The following is a 19,256-nucleotide window of genomic DNA, read 5'->3' on the forward strand; positions in this document are numbered from 1 at the left end:
ATGACCTCGCCGCTTCAGACTCATAATGGCAACACGGACAACAAGTCTGGAATTGAGAAGTGGTTCTTTCAAACAAAAAGGGATGCAGCATTCAGCAGACGCCGGGAAGCGACCGCTCGTTTATTGCGCGGCTAGCCTTGAAACGGTTACGTGCGCTGCCGCCGACAATTGCACGACAGGAATTAAACATAGGTGCAGTGTCGTGGCAGACGGCACCATGAATCACGAATCTTTTTCGTGTCTCAGATGGACAACAAAGGCAGTAAATTCAAGGTTATTTGTCGACACAAAACAAAATTCGGTCGCAAACAAGATATACAAAAATCGTGTTGCTACCTTCTGCGTATAGTGTTCTTCACAAATCCGAACTTTGGTTTTCAGGAGTAATCAAGACCTGAGTTATAAGGTATCAAGACGCCCCCTCATCCCTGACGCAACGAGCAAAACACACACTCAGATTACACTGTACGCAGTAATTGTATAAATCGGTCCTTTTCGATACACGATTCAACAGTGACATCTCTTTCTTTCACGCCGAATCACAAAAAAATGTGCACCCTTCTGTCCCATCAGTTGCACTTGTGGCTTGCAAAGCAGGCTTGTCTAAAGGAATCTGCCGCCAATACAAAGTTCTTGGCATTGCACGTACCGATGCACTAAGTATCCAAGCACTAATTTCGAAATTGTAAATAATACAAACGTGTTAGTTTAAAGCTTCAAATTAAATTTATGGAATGTCAAATCATGTCTATCATTTTGTTAATAATTTTCTGACCATATTGACCTTTGTATAATTTACGTAGTTCAGAATATTGATGGGTTCAGCTCATAACATTATTTGATTCGTTAAAAACAGAAAAAAACGCTATCATTCTGGAATGATGTATGTTCTGATAATAGTACTACCGACAACGACGATGAGCTTCGGACTTCGCATACTGGCAATGCGTGTACTCTTCGATTACGTGCCATCTGCATCTATCCTCAATGATATGACGGTTATCAAATGAGAGATCATCATAACATGTGTTCGGCAGTGCAGTAGACTATTCTAGCCGTTATGTGTTGGCCGTCAATGGCGGGCGCATCAGTAGTGTAAAACGTTTTCTTAAGCATCTTTCCTTATTCTCTTGTCAAAACTACATCTCCCTGACGTACTTTAGAAGTAAAATGACAGATGATTTACGACAACTTTACTTCATTACCGTTCTACCACTTTCTCTTTTCACTATACGAAAAAATTACTACATATTGATAATTAGAAGAAAAACTTCAGGTCATTCTTGACGACAAAAGACACAAAACGTTAGTATCAACATGTGTTTCGGGTCTGCACTAAAGCGGTTAGTACCGGTACATTACATTAAACAGCATATGGAATTAATGTATTATTATTATTATTATTATTATTCGATTAATACATTCTTGCCAACGTAGATGGCATGATGAAGAACAATATTCTTTGTGATGTAGGTAGTGCGATTTCAGTTAAGAATGATCCGTTATTCGTTCCAGGGGCAAGCCGAGACTTTTTCGTCGGCGGTAAAGCACTTTGGAATTGTAAAGTGGTTGCAGGGATTTACCAAGCCATTTGCCGTAGGCAGACGGCACCATCCAACTCACAAAGCCCCTGCATCCAATTTTCGGCGTCTGTTTCAGCATGGATGCTTTCAAATAGATGAACAACCTCGCCCGCCATGGGATATTCGTACATCAGCTCCAAGCGCTTGGTCCGCCACTATGGAATAAGTCACAGGACGGTGTTTTGTATTCTACATGAAAGCTCGTAATATTCCAATCACCTGCAACATGTGCACGGATTACAGAACAAAGCTGAGGACTTTTCCCCTCGAGAAATGTTTTTTCGCTGGTTGTTTCAACAGTCCGTCATCACTACGGTGTTTCTGTTGTCAAGACTCTACAACGAAGAAGCGACCTTCGGTAGGGATGGGATCATAAAACTGTACACTGTAATGTCTCTTGCAGCGGTCTCTCCGCGATATTTTCAGAAATTTTATAAATTATATAACTTAGTACATATCTCGAAATATCTCTTCGTATCTTACCGATTCCTAAACTTTAATATACGATGATTATCAATGCAAAATAGTTTCAAGTCCTATTATTCCTTGGAGAGTCCATTTACTCCATGGAATAGCTTCTCTGCTATCTATGTTTTCTCTTATAAAAAGAATGAGGCAATGCTTGCCGATTAGCCGTGAAAGGAGGAGGATGTATATGTATGTATTGTTGAGCTAGTCGCCATCTTGATGAGATTCTGTATGAGAAGGAATTTAATACATGAACTAAACTAAAGTAAGTGTGTTCGCGTATTATTTAACTGATTATTATTGACAGTGTCTGCTTATTACGCTGTGTTGCACGGGATCAGTGGGGAACGTCTGATTTACACTGGACGAACCTGCCGTTTTGTATGCTCGAGATATCCAGTTACTTCAAATAAATAGGCTAACACGGTCCTACCAGCAGATCTCCGGCCTTCCCCATATGATCACCGAAAGTTAATAATTATTACAAATGTTTTCAGGAGATCGACTGACAATTTTCGCCGCACCGACACTTCGAATTTGTTTCACTGCCTTATGGAATTTAAGTTAAGCTCAATTTAATCAGGATAGAACAGTATTGAACTGTGTGAATGTGATAAGCCTACTTTGTGAATGAAAATTCCCTTAATATACGCATGTTTTTACTATCCTGATCAGTGAAGCTAAATCAGGCCGGTGTGAGAGAGGTTTTTCAAATTTTAGATCCCACACAAAAATATTAAAACACGTGTGTGGAATTTCTGCGCACACTGAATTTTGCCCGGAAGGTGTCCCTTTACGATGATGACAAATACTGCGGCTGGAGCACCAGCCCACTTCAGCATTACTGTTCGTCAACACACCACTATCATCATCATCGTGATCATCTATCTAACGACATCGGTAGGACGAGGATGCCCTTGTGATTAGTCACTTACACCACCGGACTTAAATTCTTCGACTTTTAGTCGTGGCGGCATCTGGAAAGTTTTATGTCGCTGAAATGAAGACCCTCTGGTAGCGTACCAGTGAAGCTATTCAGCTACAGCATGGAACATCCTAAAACGTGAGGCAATGCGTGAAACGACGTGTGAACGCTCACTTTGCATCCCATGGAAGCCACTTGCAATATCTTTTGTAACGTGGAAGTAATTAATACCACGTAACGCGTAATGTAATGTACCAGTACAGATTTCCTCGTAGCAGAGTCACTATCTATTTGCAGAAATAGCCTTACGATATAAGCGTTTCTGTTCGTCCTGTCAGGAATAACCTCCAGAAGTTTGCCCCTACGTGACCCAGTGGTCGGTGGAGAGGCGGCATTCTGCCCCGGCATCCTGGTGTTGCCCGTAAAGGCACGCTGCCCCGCCTGCTGTGGCAAGGACATCGCTCCAGACGGCATTCCGCGGTCGAAACACCTACGGCAGCTGCTTCTGCGCCTTTCCCCAGGATGCTTACCGCAGGCCGTTCACCGCTCTGCCCATTCTCTGTGCTGCACTGACTTATCTATATCTCCTCTATATCGTTGCACTTCATGATAATAGTAACAAACGCAGCGGAAAAAAAATCTGATACCCCTGAGAAAGGGATACGTTTAGTATTGTTCGCTCCAGTTTTGCAGATCGATTTTTTCACTTACATTTTGTTTGTATTTCCTAATGTTTATCCCGACCACTGTTTTCATGAAATGGCACATTAATTTTTATCCAACTAAGCGGGCGGGCGCCCTTCCTGTCGTCACATTCGTCCGTTAACAGAAAGGGAATGTTGTGTGCGCCATCTGTGTACGAATCGTATAAACTCTGTTCTGCTTGCTATTGTATCGTAACTACGTGTATCTTGTTTTTCTGAGGCAGAGATTGAGGAATAGCCCCATTCCTGTCTAAACGAGCGTGAAAAATCGCCTCAAAATCACCCAGGCTGCCCAGAAAATCGAAACAACGGTCGTTAATCCGCCCCGCAAATTCCATTAGGGTCTGTCTCAGTTCCATCGCGCAAGATATTGCTGTGTGCATTAAACTGGACGAACAGGTCTTCCTTTTATGTAAAAAATGCTCGGTATTCTCGCCGCGTCAGTTCTGGATAAAATGTCGGTATATAGAGCAAAAACTGTTTCAGACGAGGACTACTTAAGGTCCGAGATTAACCGTCTGAAGCACGTGTTCCGAAGGAATGGCTATGGTGCACTCGATATAAAGGAAGCGTTCTCAAAAAAAAAAAAAAAAAAAAAAAAAAATAGGAAGAGTCCTGCACAGACGAGGTATAAGACCGATTTTTCGTCCTCCTAAAAAAATTAAGGAGATGATGCGCCATGTTAAGGACAATCTCTGGCTCAGGGTCCCAGCAGTTTATAATATACCCTGTGAGTGTGGAAGTAACTATATAGGTCAGACGATTCATACCGTTTCCGACCGCTGTGCAGAACACCAACGCCATATTAAAAATAGAGAACTGGAGAAATCGGCAATTGCGGAACACAGCCTCACGAACAAACATAAAATTTTGTTCGATGAAACAAAAATTCTGTCCCATGCCGCCACGTACTGGGATTCTGTTATTAAGGAGGCTGTTGAAATAAGAATGAGCCAAAATAACTTTAACCGCGATAGCGGATACCATCTGAGTTGTGCATGGAAACGAGCGCTTGGTGCAAAGAAGCAGCAGAGACGTTCCTTCCAAGGTTTACGTTCCAACAGAAGCGGTGGCGCCACCGGCGCACACAGTGACATCGTCTGCGACAGCAGTACGTAAGCGCGGACAAATCATAAGCTGACCAATCATAAGCCGTCCACGGGCTATAAATAAGGCTACCACAGCAGCACGGAAGACAGTCAGTTGCTCCTGGCGATGACGATGGAGGCAATCGTCGAAAGCTCGAGATTTTATACAGAACTGACGCGGCAAGAATACCGAGAATGTTCTACTGATAAGTGCCGTCGCGAAAAACTTCGTTCCCAGGTCTTCCTTTTCTTGATCATCACTCTGCTGTCTTTTTTAAGTTATCGTATTACATTATCGATTCTGGGGTTTCAAAATCGCATCTTCAGATGCCATAAAAAAAACAATATGCACATATAAAATGTATTTTAGGTTGTGCTCCACGGCACAGCTTTTATACAAGACATTTTTCTCTCCACCCATACAACATTCCTAAATTTTTTATTCTCCAATTGCTTTATGTTATCACCTACACTGAGTTACAGACACACTCGTGTGCCAGCCGTAGCCGAAAATTCACCACCACAGAAAGACATGCAGCCTTCAGCTGTCGTTTGGACGGCTAGCGTGTTTAAAATTAGGCGAAATATGTGGCGAGAGACTTCTGGTCATGTGGTTTAGTATCGTTACACATCTACAGCGCCTAATCAGTCAGCAGACGCAGACGTTTGTTTCACGTGACGCGTAAGAAATAAGTTCAGTGTGCGACGGAACTTCGGATCGCTGTTGCGCAAGTATCCAACAGGATATAGCGGCCGATGTGTTTGTTTCTGCCGCGAGTGCGGCGTATTGTTAGCCTGTTGTGTTTGGTAGCGAAAGTGGAACAGCTGCGCTCGCGTCAGACTTTTACGAAGGTGGCGAACGATCTCAGACCCAGTTACAAATCCGCGGAGAGGCGGCTGCACGAGAAGCACGGATTCGACGCGGAAGTAGCAGTCTGCAGCGGCGACAGACCAACTTCTGAGACAAAACGTTCAGCTAGCAGCTGCTCGTGAGGACAGCGGGGGCGGCGCTTTGCGCAAGTAGAATTTAGCTACCTCCCCACGTTTAAGGAAACGAAACAGCCGACGCGCGAAAATGGTAAGGGCCGAGGGAGACTAGAGAAGTCGACGCAGTGAAATTCAACGTTCCACCTTTTCAGGTACAGGTGAGAGGTGGAAACTTACGTACAATCATGCCAATTGAAACGACAAATTTACTGTTACCAGCTACAGTTTATTTTATTTACACTACGTGCAGCAGAGGTTGACGCCTCCAGTACCAGGTGGATTTATGTGAATTAATACGATATGCATGTGTATGACTTTGTTAAGCATGTGGCACTCTAGTAACAGGAGGAGGATAAACAAAAATATTTTTTTCGTAAATGGCTCAAACTTTTGTAGTTTTTGACTGCAAAGAGGGGCAGAAACATACACTGTGCGTCCAAAAAGTTCAGAGACTTCATTATAGTACAAGGCACTGCCACGAAGTAACTATGGTGACAGGTGAAACTAACAATTGTACAGAACAGATGCGCATTCGACCAGTCAGTTATGAGCAGGCTTTGTCGAGTAGTGGATCTTAGGCCATAGTGTATCAACGTTGTTGTGTCACAAACCGAAATGTAGCAACGAACTGAACGTCTCTACATCAATGGTTTGAAGGAGAGGGCAGTGTCCGCAAAGTGTGTCCCGCACACCTTGACTCCCGACCACAAACATGGGCGCGTGGACGCCTGCCGGTACTTCACCGAAATACAAAACACGAACAATTTCTTTTCGGAAAAATCATCACGGGTATAGAGACTAGGTATTATCACCAAGAACCTACATAAAACGAAAGGATGCGGAATTTATCAGACATAGACGCCGATTTGACGCGTGAATTTAAGTGTCCCAGAGAAGGAGTTTCCGACAGTTTCACACGGTGCTTGAACGTTGTTTTCGGTGATGTACTAGGAATGGTTCAAATGGCTCTGAGCACTATGGGACTTAACATCTGTGGTCATCAGTCCCCTAGAACTTAGAACTACTTAAACCTAACTAACCTAAGGACATCACACACATCCATGCCCGAGGCAGGATTCGAACCTGCGACCGTAGCAGTCGCGCGGTTCCGGACTAAACGCCTAGAACCGCTAGACCACCGCGGCCGGCTACTAGGAATGTCTGAAGCATTTACACTCCTTCGTTTTTCATTAACCCAGTCCAGGAATTTTCGCACTGACGGTGTAAATAAAGCCTGCAAATACTTCCAGTGGTTCTACCTGCCATATTTGCTTCTTTCAGCTTTTACGAAGTGTATGTGATGTAAACACAACAGCAAAGGCGCCTGTAAACAATAGCGGCATTTTTAAATTTATATTTCTGTCCAGCTTTGCGATCAAAGGCCTCACAAAACTTTGAGTCATGTATTAAAATAGCGTTTCGTTTTTGTATGTCTTCTGCTACTAGACAGTGCCACAGGCTACACCGAAAGTCGTGCAAACAACGCGTACATGTCCTATTATGTAATTCACATGAAGCCACCTGATGCTGGAATTTTCAACGTCTGAAACACATAGTGGGGATAAAATAAACTTTGTCAGGTATCAGTAAACTAGTAATTATTGATATCAATAACTGTCACGGTAAATCCTAATCTGAAACAATCGAATTTAAAAACTGAGCCATATAATAAGGTCCTGCAAACTTTTTTGATAGAACTTCGTTCTACAACACATCGCATGATCCACTACCTAACTGTCAAATTTTGTATTTACATTCTGATTTTATTTTTTGTTTCTTAACGTCCACGGGCATTAAGTCGCTTCTAGTGCCTAGAATTTCGATGCTTGCTTTGTATAATGTTATCACTAGTAAGAACAAAATACCGGAAGTTCTTTCTGAACAGTTAAATGATAAAAGAAGGCGCAACTAACTAAGCGTTCGGGAATCGTACCGATTTTCACATTATTTGCGCGCACTGCCGTTCACAAAGAAAAGGGAATCTATACAGTGGCTGACCCTTCAGTCTCGTATCTCTGTCTCTTATCTCTCTATTACGCTCTGGTGTGTCTTAATCGAAGTTTAATGCTAATGTTTAATAGTGTTTACGACACTTTTTTTGTTTCTGGTATCGGCAATTCTACCTACAATAATAAAGGCGGGATAAGTTTGTAAGTGTGTCGTTACAAAGCACTGGAACACGGTAACGTAAGTAACTACCTAGCGAGTGTTTCATGAACGATCAGGTGAAACAACGGGGTTAAACTCTCCGGCACTGGCAAATTTCGGCACTGTGATGATAAATTCGTAGTCTTCTCCATTATGAAAACCACGAGTTCCGTCTGAGTAACCCAATACACTACTTTGCATTAGTCGGTACATTTAATTACATGAATGTCTTCCGTATCCTGTACAGCCTACAGGGATAGTGCTTGGGTTGGGAACTGGAAAGGTGCGGCTGAACACTATGGCGCACGACATTAAAAAACTAGAGAGTTGTAGAAACGACGCGAAGTGGGCGCAGGACGTGACTGTGTTCTGCGGGAAACCTGCACTGATGGCGTAGCAGTCATCACAACAGTGAGACAGAAACCATCAACATTTAACAAGTATAATACGCGAAGGGCCGACTATATCAATCAACATTTAACACACATAATTCGCTAGGGACAGATTATTTCTCTTTCTTCGTGTCCTTTGTTAACTCTAAGCCAGTTCAAGTACATAAGCTTCTCATTTACATTCTACAGCTCTAGAAAATATTTAACGTAATGCACGATTGCAATACAATTTTCTCCCACTTTCCTTTGCCAAAAATTGCGCTAATGTATGCAACTTACCACACATGAATCATAGCCACCAAAAAGGGTGGTGGCTTGCCAGCCTCAACGACACAGACAGCCGTGCCCCTTAGCCTAGGTGCAACTGTGGAATGGCCAGGCTAGTCCGTTGTTCCTCAAGACGGGCAGCAGTCTTTCGATAGTTTCAGGAGCAACAGGCTGAATGAATGACTGGTCTGGCATCTATCATTTACGGACATGGCTTTGTTGTGCTGGTATTTCGAATGACTGAAAACAAGGGCTGTGATATTTTTTCCCCCTTACCGAGGGCGTCCAGCTCTACCGTACGGCTTAATGATGACGACATCCTCACGGGTAAAAGACTCTAAAGGTAAAGTAGGCCTGCATTCGAATCTCCAGGCGGGTCTACTCAGGAGGATGTATTTATGCGGAAAACCAAGACTGACACTCTAGAGGTCCGAACGTGAAATGTTAGATTCCTTATTTGAGTGGGCAGGTGAGAGAATTTAAAAAGGAAAATGGGTAGTTTGAAATTAGATGTAATGGGAATTAGTGAACTCTAGTGGCTGGAAGAATAGCACTTCTGCCAAGACCAGTGCAGGGTTGTCAACACAAAATTAGATGGCGATAATGCACAAGTAGACCTAATAATGAATAATAAAATAGAAATGCGGGTAAACTACTATGAACAGCATAGAGAAACACTATCGTAGCCATGACAGACACAAAATTGTTGACGATAGTAGTATAAGCCTAATGCGCCAACTAGTTTCGCAGATAATGAAGAGATGGAAAGAATGTTTGATGAAATAGAGGCAGTTATTCAGACAGTTAAGGGAAAGGAAAATGTAATTGCAATGAGTATTGGAATTCGGTAGCAGGAAAAGGAAAAACAGTAGGAGAACATGGATTGTGGAAAAGGAATGAAAGTGGGACCCTCCTGGTAGAATCATTTAATCATGGCTAAAACTTGGTTTATGAATAATGAAAGAAGATTGTATACGTGAAATAGACATCGAGACACTGCAAAGTTTCAGGCTGATTATATAATGGTAAGAAAGAGATTAAACATCAAGGTTTTAAATCGTATGACATTTACTAAGGCAGACTTGGACTCTGGCCACAATTTATTGGTAATATAGTGCAGACTAATACTAACGAAATTACATAAAGATGGGTAATTAAGAGCGTGGAATCTGAATAAATTGAAGGAACCAAAGGTTGTTGAGATTTTCAGAGGGAGCATTAAACAAAGTGGGCAACAGAGGAAAGGAATACAATACAAGGCGAATGGGCAGATTCGTGAGATGAAATAGGGAAGGCATAGGAGGATCACATAGGTAAAGAGACAAGGCCAACTAGAAACCTATGGATAATTACAGAAATATTGGATTTATTCTGACGAAAGTTCAAGAAACCTTTGGAGAAAAGAGAAACAACTGTATAAAGATGAAGAGCTCAGACGGCAAGCCAGTACTAATCAACGAAAGAAAGATGGAAGGGATAGGAATATACAGATGGTCTATGTAAGAAAAATAAATACGATAATCATAATAAAGGAGCAGGAGAGGAAACAGGTGAAGATGAGATGGTAGACACGATATTGCAGGAAGAATTTGACAGAGCACTGAAAGACCAAAGCGGAAACAGGGTCCCTAGAGTAGATGACATTCCCTCAGAATTACGTGGACCCTTGTGAGAGCCATCCATCACAAAGTTAGTCCACTTGGTGTGCAGGATATGTGAGGGAAGGGAATGAAGAACGAAATAATAATTCCAAAGAAGACACGTGCTGACAGGTGTGAATAATATCAAACCCTCAGATTAGTAAGTGATGGCTGCAGAATAATTACACCAATTATTTACAGAAAAATGGAGGAACTGGCCGAGGCCGTCACTGAGTAAGATCATTCTGGGTTCCAGAGAAATGATGGAACACGTTACGCAATGCTGACCCTACGACTTATCTTAGAAGACAGGTTGACGAAAAGTAAACATACGTTAGGAGTATTTGTAGATTTATAAATGTGGACTGAACAACTTTTTCAAAATTTTGAAGGTAGCTGGCATCAAATCCAAGGTTAAAAAATGTTATTTGCAAATTGTTCAGTAAACATAGTGCAATTATAAGGACCGAAGGACATGAAAGGGAAGCAGTAGTTGAGAAAGGAGTGAGACAGCCTCTCCCCACTGTTACTCAATCCGTACATGTAGCAAGTAACAACTGAAACCAAGGAAAACTTTGGATAGGAATTCAGGGAGAAGAAATAGAAATTTTATGCTTTGCTGATTACATGGTTATTCTGACAGAGATGGCAAGACACTTGGAAGAGGACTGGGGCGGAATAGATATCATCTTGAAACGACGTAAGACGAACATCTACAGAATTAAAACCACAGTAATAGAATGTAGTCGAATTAGACGATGCTGAGGGAAACAGGTTAGGAAACGGGACATTGAAAGAAGTAGGTGATTTTTGTTATTTGGCCTGTAAAATAAACTATGATGGCCGAAAAAGAGAGGAAGTAAAATGCAGAATGACAGTGGCCAGAAAAAAGTATCTGAAGAAGGAAAATTCGTTAACGTCGAATATAAATTTGTGTGCCATGAAGTCTTTAACGAAGGTATTTGTCTCGTAAAGAAGTGAATCGTGGACGAAAGGCAATTCAGATAAGAAGAGAATAGAAGATTTTGACACGAGGTGCTATATAAGAATGCAGAATATTAGTTGATGACATCGAATAACAAATGAAGAGGCCCTGAATCGAAGTGACGAACAGCATAACTTGAATAAAAGCAGGGATCGTGCTGTGTGTGTGTGTGTATGTGTGTGTGTGTGTGTGTGTGTGTGTGTGTGAGAGAGAGAGAGAGAGAGAGAGAGAGAGAGAGAGAGAGAGAGAGAGAGAGAGAGGGGGGGGGGGAGATAGAGGTGGGCGAGTAAAAATTGTAGAGGGAGACCATGCTTGAATACAGCATGCAAGTTCAAATGCATGTAGGCTACGGTAGTTAAGCAGAAACGAAGTGGACAGAGTAACATGGAGAGTTGCCTCAAACCAGTCTTCGGAATGAAGAGCACAACAGAAGCAGCAGAAAAGTCACAGTCTCCGAGCGAAGAATCTCTAGCTATCTCCAACATATTATGTGTCACTCGCAACAATTGTTCTACTAGAAGTGCGTGTTGGATTTGAGAACATTAGTACACCAAAAATCGAAGTATACTGAGCTGTGATAAAATACTTTCCGCTATTTATCAACTCTAACTTGCAGACGAGGCTGAGTTTAATATGCCTGACATGTCAGTAAAGAATATGATATCGAACTCAATTACACACAGCATTTCAGCTATCATTATCTATTTCTGTTTCGTCGAAACAGTTGCTCTACAACAGTATGGTCTGCTAGAAAACGTTGTCAGCGGCCAGAAAGCAATCACCCCGGTCGATATCGTTTGATTTTATCAATTCAGCTATTCCCATCACCTACCATACTAGAGTAGACGCGAACACTAATTGTTAAAATTCACTAGGAATTTTCTGGTTGTAGTGTCCTTTTTGTATCAGCATGAACAGCAAATATTGATCATAACTATTAAGTATACTATCGTGAATACTGAAAGTATGTACAAGAAAATCATCTCCTAGTACATCACACGGCAGGTTTCATGTGTCATTGTACGAAACGTTTCAACGGGAAATATAAAATGGAAGTCAATTTCTGCGAGACACGGAAACAACGGACACACCATTCATACAATAAGGCGATAATTAGTGTTATTCCAGTTTTATATGTTAGGAAACTCACCCTGAGACTGTTTGGGGACATAGGGAGCAAGCAGTCGCGTCCGCTTCTTTTCATAGCCCTTCTGAGTGATGTCACCTGAAAAGCACAAAAAGGAAACTATCAGACACAATAAACCCACTTACACCAACATCATATAAATTTCATATAACGAACAACACACATCAGACGCAAATAAAGACGATTAACACTTAATCTCACCAATAAACTGTTAGCATTAAATTAAACTTGCACTATGGATTCTCTTTCCCGATCGTGACTGGTAGAGGATAAAGTACCCAGGTGGACTAGTGATTCCAGTTTTCTGTACAATATTTCGACGATTGACATAGTCATTTGCGTTTTACGTTGCGATCAATGGCCCTACTCTAAGAAAACAGCTCGCGCCACATGACGAAGGCAACTAAATCAAACGTAGAGACAATGTGGAGAAAACTCGAGTCGTTCGACTCGACGCCCAGAAAAATAGCGTCCAGAAAGTTTGGCGGTGGGGTGAGTGGACCGCTGGACTGCTGTAGCCTGTTGTGGGGTTGTGTACCACTGCAGGCTACGGCGGGGACGAAGCCTCCCCGTCGTTTCTAGGCGGTTTCTCGTGTTCTGCTAATAAAAAGCGAGTGGCGTCCCGTATAAACAAATTAATTGGGATTTAATTATTTCTGAAATATTTGTTCCTCGCAGAGTTTGTCACAGCCTGCGCAGGAGACAACTACTACAGAAGACTGCAGGTCGGTGGACATTTATTAGAACTGAATTCCACTCAAAGCGGTGGAAGCAAATAGGTGCCTCGCGTATACCGCTATTTTAACACAAATGAGATCAGTGACACGCCACCTGTGGTAATACGAAGAAGGTATGAAGGAGAGAAATTTTGGAGGAAAGAGGTTTATCATACGCACGTATACATATCTGTTTCTTTTTGAGCTTGCCGTAGCGTGTGTGTCTTCCACATCTCTTCCTAAACGAATGGATCGATTTCAACCAAATTTGGTACATATATCCCTTACTGTCACGCACCAATTACTGTGGGGGTAAAAACCATCTACTTACCACAGTTGTGGAGATATGACGTCATAAGTAATGAGATGCGTGAAAAACTGCCGCGTCACGCGTCTGTGCTATTATCTGTATTCGCAATGTATTTCGCTGACAGAATCCACATATGCTGCTGAATGTACCTACACACATAAGTCATCGTGCGATACCATAGTTCGATAGATATGACGTCATAAACCCTGCCGCATCGTACATGAAGTCTTTACTACTGACACATTCCTATAGTCCATTCAACTTAAGGAAACCCCTGACACATGGGATCCATTTTGACAGCTTACAACTGCGAAGCGCAAACTGCTGTTAAGCTAGAACAGTAGTCGTCTATACAGTTGTGAAGAAGTATTGCCACAGACACGTTTACAAAACTGCGTTGTAGACACGCGAAGAAACTGTCCGGAAGCATGCTTCTTAACATTCGTACATTACGGATGTTTTTTTTTTCGTAATTTCAAAGATGTTTTCACGAATATATGGAAATGATTTTTTTCGATATTTCACTAGAAACACAGTTCATTTTTTGTTTTCGTTTCTAATAGAAAACTGGCAAAACAAAAAAGCGATCAATGACAGTTTTGTCAGCTAGTCATAAATAAAATAGGATTTTTTTATCACTGGACCTTTTTCTCAAAACACAGTTTCCAGGCATCTATATATAATTTTAATCATAGAGGTTTTAGGCATACTGTATACAAACGGAGACAACAGAAGTCTAATGAAACCTTTAAGGTTCAGATGACTATCATACCATTGCTAGTGCGGAAAATGCAGCCACGAGAGGCACATATTTAATCGGCATAGTTCCAGCTCATCACCAGCTGTGAGCGTGTAAAATCTCAGGGTAGAAATTCTGATCCTGAAAGTGGAACTCCATGAAAACCGATGTCCCACTTAGCTCTAAACAGAAACACACTTCAGTGCTCCAACATGCTTCTTTTAAGTGAAGAAAAGAGCACAGTTACAGTCTTCTAACTAAAAAAAAATTTGGCGTTCGCTGATCGTTACTCATGCATAAATTCGTGCCGAATCTCCGCAGATGCGCCCTGCTGGCCAGAAATTTGCATTGCTGCCACTTCGACAAATACCAGAGAAGTTAGCCGCCATGTGTGTGCCACAGGCAGCTGACGGCACAGAAAAGCTGCACCCCCCCCCTCCCTTCCCACCCCATGTGTGGAGCGGCTACGTACACACCGGTGCACTGCCGGTGGTACCTTGCACATACGAGTTCTTTCTGGGACGGCCACGTGATAACAGATTTCAAACGAAAACACGAAGAATTTAGTTCAGTTGCCTTACGGGTTGTTACTTGTAGATTTGGACTGTTGTAACATTTACGTACGATCTTTCAGTTTAACTCCACAACCATCGTATACACTCTTTCAGCCAATATCTTTGAAATGATGAAATGCGAGTATCAATCTTGCGTCGTTGCTGAAACGCCGTAAGTCCTCGATGACAGCATTACCACCAGTTAAATAGTTCCGATGCTGCCGAAATGATATGCTAACTATGGCTGTCTGTCTTGTCTGGTGCGATGGAAGCAAACGACGTTTTTTCGCCTTTCTAGAACGCCTCCGGTGTAACTGGTCTTTGTCAATAAACTTCATGTTTGATGGTCTTCCACATACATCAGTCGAAATATGTAAGTGATACCGGCACAGCTGTAGATACTGGGCCCTCTTCGGCCTCGCCATTGTGCTGGAGAACGCTCTGGTATCTCTATATTAGTGAGACGGAAAACCGTTTTATTGTCTCTCACGCATGGTCATTTGCAGAATGAATCTATAATTCTGCAGTGAAATGTGTGTTGTTTGGAAACTTCATTAGAGATTAAAACTGTGTGCAAGGCGGGCGCACTACTGTAAACTGAATCTTCTGGAATCGACTCCCTGGCTGTGGCTAAGTCGTATCTCTGCGATATCCTTTCTACCGGGAATTCCAGTCCAGCGGAGTAAGAAAGTGGAGCTCATTTTAAGTTTATATAGCGAGAGAGAGGTACTGACATATTTGAACCTGTGAAGGTGGATCGTGAGTAGTCCCCGGATAGCTCATATATAATCTGCGAAGAAATTTCAAAGATAGGCCAATATCAAACTAATTATCTTCCCAATGCTGGTATAATGTGAACACCGTATAACCGCTCCGGTAAACTTAAAAGTCATACCTATACAGCCAATATTATATAAACATTAAATAAATAAAATAACTCTCACAGACTGTAATTTCTAGCACGAAGGCCGAACATATGAGTTTTTCAATGCCGTCTTAATCCATTCGTGGTAATATTTTGCCCCTATTATTCCGCGATGCAAGGCGGAAATGGAACTGGACAGCAATTACGAAGACAATGAACGGAAACACAGCGGTACCAGTGACTCAGAAGTGTCCTCACAGCTAATGACACTAATTATACTCCTGCAGAGGGTGCTGCAAAAAGGCTCGTACACGAATAAAAGACCAAAAATTTCGAATGCGATGCCCAGTTTTTCCCAGGATACGGCTGGTACTTTGTGACTTTTGTCTTTGGAAACATTTCGTTCATTTGAAATATGCAGGGTCGCATTGTGGTTGAGATTCTACATTAAAGCGTACGCCCTCCCTTAAAGGGCTGGGTGAGCCGGTTCGTAGGTACGAAGAAAGCAAGAGCGTAGTATATTCAATACGACCATTTCATTCAGAGCACTGTAATTTTCTAAGTTGTGATTCCTCGCCATAAATAATCCGTAATAGTGAAACCGCTGACCAAGTAACACATGCCTCGGTAGCAGTCGTAAATAATCCGTCAGAATTTGAGGAGAATAGCGATGTCCACAGTTATATTACGAGGACGAAAAATCACCTTTGTTACTCATTAATATAACTGTCAGCAGCTCAACAAAAAGCTCAATGTATAACCACTAAACTTTTGGACATTTTGCTTGTTTGAAAAATAAACTAACAGGTACTAAAGAAAATTGAAATCTAGACTAAAATCATTTATTCTGGGTAACTACTGAGTAGGAGAAAAAAATCTTAGTTTTGTTTTATTACTAGTTATATGTGAAATGCTAGGTATGGGATTAAGGTTTATACTAATCAGTAGAAAAAAAATAGGTTGGAATGTCACCAGAGGGCATAGTTTATCACGTATTAGTCTTCACAGTGAATGAAATTTGAGTCCGTGAATCCAGTTTCTCTGTCTGGTATGAATTTTCATCTTAACCCTTTTATTACCGTCGGGACCTGTATGTCCTAAGATAGGATACCAGAGAACCAACGAGAACTTGCTGCATTTTATTGCTATATACCAATTTCCTGTGGTACAGAGACGCCTCCCAATGGTTTGCAGATTTCTTACAACCACAGACTGCACCTTTAGAATGTGCTCTCTAAGACTGACCGGTAACTCTCTTCTCCGTATTGTCACATCGAATTTGTTTGCACCTGCAGATAGGCAACCCAGTTACCAGATTTGCAATGCAGGCTGCCGTCGCGCCTTCCCGGACACATCGTGTGAATGAATTGCACGTGCTTACTGACGTTTGCCACACCACAAACGAAGTCCATATTGTGCACCTGTAACACGAGTTGCAAAACTTAAGCTATACTCTATCCAATGCAGTATTTCTGTTTTCTTTATGCCTTGTGCTTTTTGTGCAACCTTCTGAAACCGCAGAGATACGTATGAGTATCCCTGTGGGTCCTACCACTCCCTGTGTTGGAAAATCAAACGGGCGGGGGGGGGGGGGGGGGGGGGCGGGAATATGCTTTCCATATTGTTACTTCCGACTACGACATTGATTAAAATAAGCGTAAATTAACGCCTTTTTTAAGTGTCCTGTACAGTCAAACTTCGGTTGAACTGGTTGTTCTCGTTGATTTATTCAAGGTTTTAATGTTAATTGACGCAGAAGAGAAAAAACTTAAAAAGTTTGCCGATGACATACAGTAGTTCTGTCAGCGACAGCAGAAGTCTTGGAAGAGCAGCTGAACGGGATAGACAGTGTCTTGAAAGGTGGATATACGGTGAATATCAGTAAGGGGAATGGAATGTAGTCAATTAAATCAGGCGATGCTGAGGGGATTAGATTAGCAAATGAGACAGTGAAAGTAGCACATGAGTTTTGCTACTTGGGCAGTAAAATAATCGATGATGGCCGAAGGAGAGAGAGATTATAAAATGTACACTAGCAATGGCAAGGAAAGCTTTTCTGAAGAAGAGAAATTTGTGAACATCGAATATTGATTTTAGTGTTGGGAAATCTTTTGTAAGGGTATTTGTCCGGAGTGCAGCCTTGCATGGAAGTGAAACTTTTGACAATAATTGTCATCACAATATATTGTTATTGCGTCTCAAAAATTTATTACAGATTTTTTTATGTGCAGTTAAACACATGTTGTTCGCATACGTCAACTATGTTCAAACCACTTAAAAAAACTTTTTTTTACACTCGATCTAATATACAGTGACTGAAAAGATCGGGATAACAAAAATTAATTAATGTAGAATAATGAAATTTCGAGAATATATCTTTATAGGTAGCTTATTTAAGTCATTAATATTTCAAGATAACAGGTTGCTGTAAGTGCGAGATGAGCCACTGCGAATGTCACATGGTGGTGTATTAATAACCGATGTAGCCGCCAGAGTATTGATTGCAAGCACTTAAATATGCATTCTTTGTTTCGTACAGGTGCCGGATGTCAGTTTTGTGGGATAGAGTTCCATGCCTGTTGCACTTGAGCGGTCAATACAGGGACGGGTAAGGCTGTTTGTGGATGACGTTAGATTTGTCCTTCGATGACGTCCCATACGTGCTCGATTGGAGACAGATCTGGTGATCGAACAGGCCAATGCAATATGTCGACACACTTTAGAGCATTTGGGTTAGAACAGCGTCATGTGGTCGAGAGTTTTGCTGTTGGAAAATACCCACTGCATTGCCGTTCATGAATGGCAGCACAATACGTCGAATCACCAGGCTGGCAAACGCATTTGTAATAAGTATGCGTGGGGTCACGAAGAGAGTGCTCCTGCTACAGGTGTCCAGTAGGCAGACAGGTCGGTTGCAGGCTCTCAAACTGGCCTCCTCCTAACCAACACAGCGACCATCACTGGCACCGAGGCAGGATCAGCTTTCATCAAAAAACAGACCTCCATCCTGATTTGCAACCTCATTGTGACAGTACTAGCGCCACTCTTACGCGAATGGTTTGAAATTTGAATAGACATCGTCTATCATATTTAGAAGCACGCATACCGACTTTCGTTTATTTCGCGTAACTACTTCTTCCTGTTGCGGTTTTTTCCCCGACAGTGTATCAATTTAAGCCGTCACCAGAAAACCCGCTAGCTATCACTATTTCGAGCAGCTAAAAGATTCATCAGGTTGACATGTGGAATAATCGGGTCTACTGCCGGATGTTTGTGTCGCTCTGACACAATATTTCGGCCACGTAACTCGTTGCCTTCTTCAGGTGCTACCTGAGACTGCCGTATTGGAGTTTTTTTTTTTTTAAATGTATTGGATGATCTTGTCCAGTATTTATGCCCAGTGGGCGCTGGGTGCTCTCTCTGCCGTCCGCGCCCGTAATGTGTTGTCTCTTCTCCGGTGCTCCCTCCGACGTCCGCGCCCGACATGGTCGCCATCTGTGGCAGCTGTCTGAGGCCCGTCCTGTGTCGGGCGTTCCGTTCGCGGTCCGCGCCCGCCTGGTGCTAAGTCATCAGGTTGTTTGAAACTTTGAAAGATTTTTTCCCAAATGAAAATAAGGCCCCCAAATACTGGTTCAATTTTTCAGCGACCTTTTGACTGAAGCCTACTTCTTGATGGTGCATTATTTTTTTCCGTTAGTGTCTTCGCATTATATCGCTGATTAGTACGCCATCTTTGGT

General features: G+C 42.2%; 1 protein-coding gene across 7 annotated transcripts in view; it reads right to left on the reverse strand.

The window, feature by feature from the left end:
- Positions 1–19,256, reverse strand: part of LOC126171100 (disco-interacting protein 2) — a 647,964-nt gene that overhangs the window by 254,915 nt on the left and 373,793 nt on the right. For all 7 annotated transcript variants that reach the window (XM_049920776.1, XM_049920774.1, XM_049920775.1 and 4 more), the window contains exon 2: positions 12,338–12,412. In XM_049920776.1, coding sequence (XP_049776733.1) covers positions 12,338–12,412 — 75 coding nt within the window. The remainder of the gene's footprint in view (positions 1–12,337; positions 12,413–19,256) is intronic.

The sequence above is a fragment of the Schistocerca cancellata genome, chromosome 1, assembly GCF_023864275.1.
Source record: "Schistocerca cancellata isolate TAMUIC-IGC-003103 chromosome 1, iqSchCanc2.1, whole genome shotgun sequence".
NCBI classification, from domain to species: Eukaryota; Metazoa; Arthropoda; class Insecta; order Orthoptera; family Acrididae; genus Schistocerca; species Schistocerca cancellata.